Source organism: Dermacentor variabilis, chromosome 7 (genome assembly GCF_050947875.1).
Source record: "Dermacentor variabilis isolate Ectoservices chromosome 7, ASM5094787v1, whole genome shotgun sequence".
Classification (NCBI taxonomy): Eukaryota; Metazoa; Arthropoda; class Arachnida; order Ixodida; family Ixodidae; genus Dermacentor; species Dermacentor variabilis.
The window spans coordinates 84,332,706-84,339,321 of record NC_134574.1 but is presented as its reverse complement, the minus strand read 5'-3'; the positions used below and the strand labels follow the sequence as shown (position 1 = coordinate 84,339,321).

The window sequence follows — 6,616 nt, the reverse complement described above, 5'->3', positions numbered from 1 at the left end:
GTGTTAGAAAACCGGCTGTACTTTTCAATGTTTTTCGTCTTCTTCATCGGCGGCAATTCTAGGACCTGTTTTGTGTGTTGCACACTCTGAATTTCAAGCCGACCGAAGCTCTTTGACAATATCTCCATTGCAAGATCGTAGTTTCAGTCGAACGTGCTGATGCTTTTATTGGCTAGTTTTACATTTCCTGGTAGAGTAGTGGTGACCGTCCGTCGGTACACGTTGGGCCCCACTTCTGGGAAAGTAAGTTACCTCACTTGGCTTCCACGTGGGATCATTGTCCCCTGCTCATTCTTGGAAGTGACGGGGCTGCCCGACAAGGGCGCCACCACAACCACTCGGCAAACGTACTTTTACTCTGGAATAGAGTTAGTCGACCCCCTTTCAGAAGACGGCACGATTACGTATTTTGTCCTCGCCGCAGAGCTTCAGCTTCCCAGATTTTGGCACAATAATCCTCGAGTTTTGTTTATGCAAGTAGAAGCAAGTTTTCACATCCAACGCATCCGTTCACAAACAGCAAAGTACCGGCCCGTCGTCTCTGCGCTATCCTCCAACACCGTCGATGCTGTGGGTGACTTTCTAGCGGGTACGCCTTCGGCATACAGCATACAACGACCTGAAAAGCACGGTCCTGCAGCGCCTCGAGACATCGCAACAGAGAAGGCTTCAACAGCTCCTCTCCAAGAAACTCGGTGACCAACGACCATCACAACTACTGCATTGGTTGCGTCAGTTGCTGGATGGCCACTCCGAAAAGGTGAGCGAGCTTCGAATGCCACGCGAGCGGTTCTTGCGACACCCCCCAAAGCACGCACGCATGGTGCTTGCGGCCTCCAACGATATGAGTCTCGATCGGCTATCTCTACTTGGCAACCGCATTTGCGACTGCTCGTCCTTGCCACAGCTACCTATCACCGTTTCGAGAGTCCCCGAGCCAGGAGACTGACTGTGGCGCCTGTAGAAAACCACTGATCGCGTTACCAGTGCACTGGAGAAGCTCACGACGTGTGGCAATAATGGGGTGTGATCGGAGATGGTTGTTCGGCGCGTTCGTTTGGTTACCGGCGCGCGCGATCGGCCTACTCCGCGCCGACGTCGCCAACCGCGGGGCGCGGCCCCGTTTTTGGTGACGTAAAAATGATGACACGCTCCTGTCAATCATCCGCCCACCGAGCATTTCGTCCGAACGCGACGGGAGTTGAGAAGTTTGGAGCGATCATCGCTCGTTACGAGACCAGCTTGGCATGGCACGTCTGATGGATTGGATTAGACCCAAAGGCGGCTTCGGCAGCTGACTAGCACGTTCGGATCCAATCCATAGTTTATTTCGAGAAAAATGGCGCTTGCGTTAGAAACTTGGGTTGTTGCGCTGGCGTTGCTTGAGGAGGAAGGAGAGCGGGTGGGGGTGCGAAATGCGTTTGAAGAGATTACAGAATGCGAATTCCGGTGTCGTTTTCGTTTCTCAAAAGAAACGGTGCGTTGGTTGTGCGGTGAACTTGACCCCATCATCGGGTGCCAGCGAGCCATTGGAATTTCTACTGAGCGGTAGGTGTTGTGCGCGCTGAGGTTTTTTGCAACCGCAAGCTTCCAGCGGGGCGTCGGCAGTGAAGTATTCATCGGCCTGTCGCAGTCGTCCGTCAGCGACCGTATCCATGAAGTGGCAAACGCCATAACTGTCGTCGGCGGGCAAAAGCGGTGGGTGGATTTCCCCTAGAAGACGGCCGCGAAGGCCAGGACAAAGGCGACGTTTGCGCGGCTCGGACTGCTCCCCGGTGTGCTCGGCTGCGTCGATGGCACACTTATCGCCATACAGCAGCCCCAAGGCCTGAGCCCCGGGGATATACAGAACTATATGTCGAGGGAGGGTTTCTACACCATGAACACCGTGATCGTAAGTATTATTCTTGCATTGTATCCTTAGTGATATTTTTTTCGTTCGTTTCTGTCGCAGTAATTTTCCATTTCACTCGGACTGTTGCAACAGAATCTAGTAAGAGCGGTATTCTCGATCTATCCGCAACGGGAATTGATTCCTTTTGAGGGTACATCGCAATGTAACAGTGATGAAATCTTGCGGTGCGGGACACACTGTGGCTCGGCGGTCTCCACAGCGCATGAAATTGACGTTGCTCGATCGCGCAGTATCCCCGAAGCTTGATTTACCATTTCGATGGATTCGAAACGCTGCTCCTGCTGGATAATGCCATAGTACTCGCTGTCCTGTGCTGCCGTCCTGCACACGTTTAATGATAGGCGCTACATCTTGCAATACATGTGTCATTTAATAGCATTAAAGGAGTTTTTATTACAGTTTTGTGCCTGCAATTTTTGATGTTGGAGGTGTTGCGGAACATTAGCTGAAACACGTAACAGTATTGTGGGTAAACGCGGGGGTGCCAGCAAGTTGTGACGTTCCGAGCAGCTAACAGGCGGGCTAGTCTTTGACAATGCCCTGACGAAAACAAGTCCGCGTGTTGAAACTTTAACTACGGAACCTTCCATGTCCGAGATTTGTTCATAGCAGTATTCGAACAGTCTGTCACAGTGTGCGGATATTCAATTAGGTTCATATGACAAAGTGCTTTAAAGGACTTGTTCGACAACTGTTTGCACTAATTTTTAATCTGCAGACATGCGATGCAGACCTCTGGATCGAAGACATCAACTCCTGCTTCCCGGGGTCCTGTCATGATTCATGGGTGTGGCGTAGGAACCCTCCCCGTACATACCTTGAAACAGAACTGCGCCCTGGTGAATGTTTGCTTGGTAAGTGCGGCAAATGTGCGCCACAATGAAGAAGATATCGCTGAAACTGTCACCCTGCCCTTGCGCAGGAGACTCCGGCTATCCTTTGGAGCCGTGACTCTTGACAGCAGTGCTGGGGCATCCAGCTGGCAGCACCCCTGAGGGCCTCTACAACAAGGAGCACACCGCCATGCGCAATGTTGTGGAGAGGGGCATCGGGGTCCTAAAGAGCAGGTTCCGCTGCTTGCAGCGTTACCGGACCCAGCTCTACAACCCCGATCGAACGGCGACCATCATTGCCGCTTGTGCAGCTCTTCACAACATTGCCTTGGCGGCACGTGAGCCTGCCACGGAAGAGGACGTTGACGACATTGACGTCCCTCCAGCTGTCCAGCAGACTGCAGAGCTGGTCGACCCGCCAGCACCACCCATGCGGGTGCCACCACCGCAGGAGCTGTACTTGAGGGGCCAGCAGCTGCGCAACCGCGTGGTGAACCTTTTTCAAGGACTACGGGGAGTGCATGCTGACCACCTCCGGAGGGTACGCCGCCGCCTGCTGCGACCTCGTCGGCAGCAGCCAATGTAATGCTGCAACTGCTTGGTACGTTAATTTTTTTTCACAGGTGGGGAAATAAAGTGAAACGAATGCTGTCGGTATGCCAAAGTTTACAAACACACTATTGGTGTGGGTTCATTAGCCACGGTGAATTTATTAGTCACTTATTATCAAGTCAACATCAAGCAATACAATGCACTGTTTTCTCCTCAGAGCATCCCACTGTGACTCAGTTTACTATGTTCTCCAGTCTGGTGCGATATTTTTGGCACGATAACATCTTGTACATTAGCTACCCATCTCGATGAAACCGTGTTATTTTAATGAATGACCCTATGGCTGCACAAGCTTGTGCACATTGCCATCCTGATGAACTGTGCATATTTATTATGCATGGGAAAAAACTGTATACAAGAAAGAAGCTGTACACAAGCGCATATACCATGTGCTTCTTTCTTGTCCCTCTCTTTAGCACACAATAACTTGCTATCCTTCCTATAAAGTATGTTGCCTAACACTTATGCACAAGCAGCAGCTGAACTGTGAATGGGACACGGTGTCAGAGTTTGTCACCGAGCCAAAGTGACAACCCCACAAACTGGCGGGTAGTCCGAAAAACCTGTTTGAATCGGGACTGCAACGCCGGCAAGTGGGAATACTGAATCATGCTTAAAAAATTTAATGCACGACATGAGCGCCATCTTAGAACTGAAATTGCATCAGAACTGTGCGATTTATTATAGTTGAGTAAAAGAAAGTGGCCCTTAGTGTAAGGTGAAAAGAAAGAAGAGAGACATTTTCTAATATACGTAGAGACGTTAAGTGCCGCCTTCTTCTCCTCGGCACAGACACACATGCATAGCACAAAAAATCAAAGCAATACACAAAAACAAACTCATACAAGTATTTCAGAAGTCGCGATGCAAAACCTAGTGCACAGTCCAAGTTCTTAAGCGCCCTTATGTGGAATGCAATATTTTTGAAAGCATACAAAAAAGGCAACCTTTGGTGCTTGTTTAAACATATACACAACAACCTTCGCTGCAGGTTTAAAACTATGCACAATAACCTTCGCTGCCAGTTTGAAACTGTACAGAATACCTTTTGCTGCAGATTTAAAACTATACACAACAACCTTCGCTGCAGATTTCAAACTATACACAGCAACCTTCGCTGCAGGTTTAAAACTATACACAGCACCTTTTGCTGCAGATTTAAAACTATACACAACAACATTCGCTGCAGATTTAAAACTACAAACAACAACCTTCGCTGCAGATTTTAAGAAATATGCACTGCAGACTTTAAAAAATCTGCAACAGCCTTGATGCAGTTAAAAAAAAGCTGCAACAGCATTTGCTGCAGATAAAAAAAACTGCAGCAGCCTTTGCTGCAGACAAAAGAATATAGCAAAATTTTAAATTATTGTGCAGGCCGCTGCAGTGCCGCTGCAATGGCCCGAGAAAGCGCCCCCACGCTACCCAGCTCCTGCAACGCCTGGCCCTGTTGCTGCAGGATGGCCTCCAGGGCTGAAGCCTGCCGGTCTGCAGCCTCCCTGTGGAGCCTGGCCTCGGTTGCCAGCTGTTCCATGGCCACAGCCTGGTGGGTGGCCGCATCCCGGAGCTCCGAAATCAGCTGGAAACGAAGAAGTACGTCGCCAATGTCACCTCGGAATTCTTCGCTACCGACACTTTGCTGGGAGCTTCTGTTTATGGAGAGTCTCAGCGTGCACAACACTTTTCTCTCCGACGAAAATCCACTGACCCAGCGGCATCCGTCAATGGTGCCGAGTTCTGCGCACAACCAATTCCCGCTGTTTGGACAGACCATAGTGGTGCCAGAATTCATTTTCTGTCACCTCCTCAAACGCATCTCAGACCTCCAAGCACCTCTTCGTAAGAAGAAACCAAACAGCCCTTTTCGGGGCTACGCACCAGTTTGCCTGGCGGCCGATTGGGCAGTATCAGCGATTCTCTGTCCTATATACTGCTCCAGCATGCAAAACATACCCCAACCAATGATCGAAGAAGGCGTGCAGATGCTACGTTATAATTGCAGAAATGTACATTTGTACTTAATGGCTATGCAGAGGATTTAGTCCTTACATACTTAGGTTTGTTTTTCTGTAGGAGTGTGCAAATAGTAAATGTTTGGTACGAATTAATTTTGAAGAAAATACCCGATAGAAAGACACTCCATTGAATATTGTAAAATAGCAAATATTCTTCCATAAATTTCCTTACTTTCCATTTGCCCACATTCGCCATCAAGTTTTTTGTTTAATTTCAAGGCAGAATGGCTGTTTATTGCACTTCAAAGTTATTGAAAAACATTTCTCGGCTACATCCATTTGCATGCTATCTCTTTTCGAGATATATCCGCAGTGCACCGAAATAGTACCCACGAACCGTGTTGGTTTGCTGCTGCTGCTCACTGCTCCGGGTGTGCAGTTCCACTAGGCGTGGGAGGGCCTCACTGGCACCCGCCGGCGGCACTCGGTGGCGCCTTTGGCGTTGTGGTGCTAAAAGCATACAAGTTATGCTATTTTTTCCTGCAGAAGCCTATGCAACTCATGTTTAAAAGGACTGACCTGGTAAGAAGCATCACATGCCAATGAGTGATTCCATCAAACTTAATATTGGTACAGCTAACAGGACAAGGCGACTCCAACTTACGAGCTGAAGCACTCAGGCACTCCTGGGCCGCGTCCCGTTCAAGCCACACCACCCGCACCGCGTGCAAGACTCTGAAAAGCCCGTTAAAGTAAGACACTGCTTTATGGACGCCGAGTGCAATAAAAAAAAGGAATGCGATATGTGCAAATGCACCTGCAAGCCACTGGTGCCGGGCGTCTCGCCAACCGAAACGGTAGGCTGGGCGGGCAATGGCTGCATGGGCTGAGGGCGCCGGAAGTCCCCAGTGAGAGCTCGCCCCTGCAGGCTGTCATCTGGGGGGACCAACTGTAAGCATGTGTTGATAATGTGTCACAAAACTTCTGTGCACGCATAGCGATGTTTGTACCAACAGCTACTAATCATAACTGATACGATTTAATGTAGGGAGTCTGCACGTAATGAGGGCAGTGCGCAGCTAGATCTTTTGTTTTTTTTCGAGGGGTGTGTGAAAACATAGCATGCTATCCACACAAAGACCTTCGAGGAAGGGGGGGGGGCGTGTTTGGTGCGCCAGCCACGAGCTATGCCCCTCAGTCGATAGTCTCAAACAGTTTCGAGCACGTAGGTTCCTATAATATGCCTCAAAATTAAGTTCACGGGTGTCCTTTCACCACTGCAGCTTCGACCGTCTCCGACA

General features: G+C 49.5%; 1 protein-coding gene across 2 annotated transcripts; it reads left to right on the top strand.

Annotated features, from left to right (window-relative positions):
* Window positions 1-2,842: 2,842 nt before the first annotated feature.
* On the top strand, window positions 2,843-6,111 carry LOC142586892 (uncharacterized). Of its 2 annotated transcripts, none has more exons than XM_075697775.1 (2): window positions 2,843-3,349; window positions 4,820-6,111. In XM_075697775.1, the coding sequence occupies exon 1, from the start codon at window positions 2,939-2,941 to the stop codon at window positions 3,332-3,334; it is 396 nt and encodes a 131-aa protein (XP_075553890.1). In that variant the 5' UTR covers window positions 2,843-2,938; the 3' UTR covers window positions 3,335-3,349; window positions 4,820-6,111. The 2 variants fall into 2 exon arrangements, with proteins under 2 accessions (XP_075553890.1, XP_075553889.1); XM_075697774.1 differs by having other exon boundaries at window positions 4,738-6,111.
* The last annotated feature ends 505 nt before the right edge of the window (window positions 6,112-6,616 follow it).

Bases quoted from the DNA above. Each gene is read 5' to 3' on its own strand.
- LOC142586892 (XM_075697775.1), top strand. From the start codon at position 2,939: ATGCGCAATGTTGTGGAGAGGGGCATCGGGGTCCTAAAGAGCAGGTTC.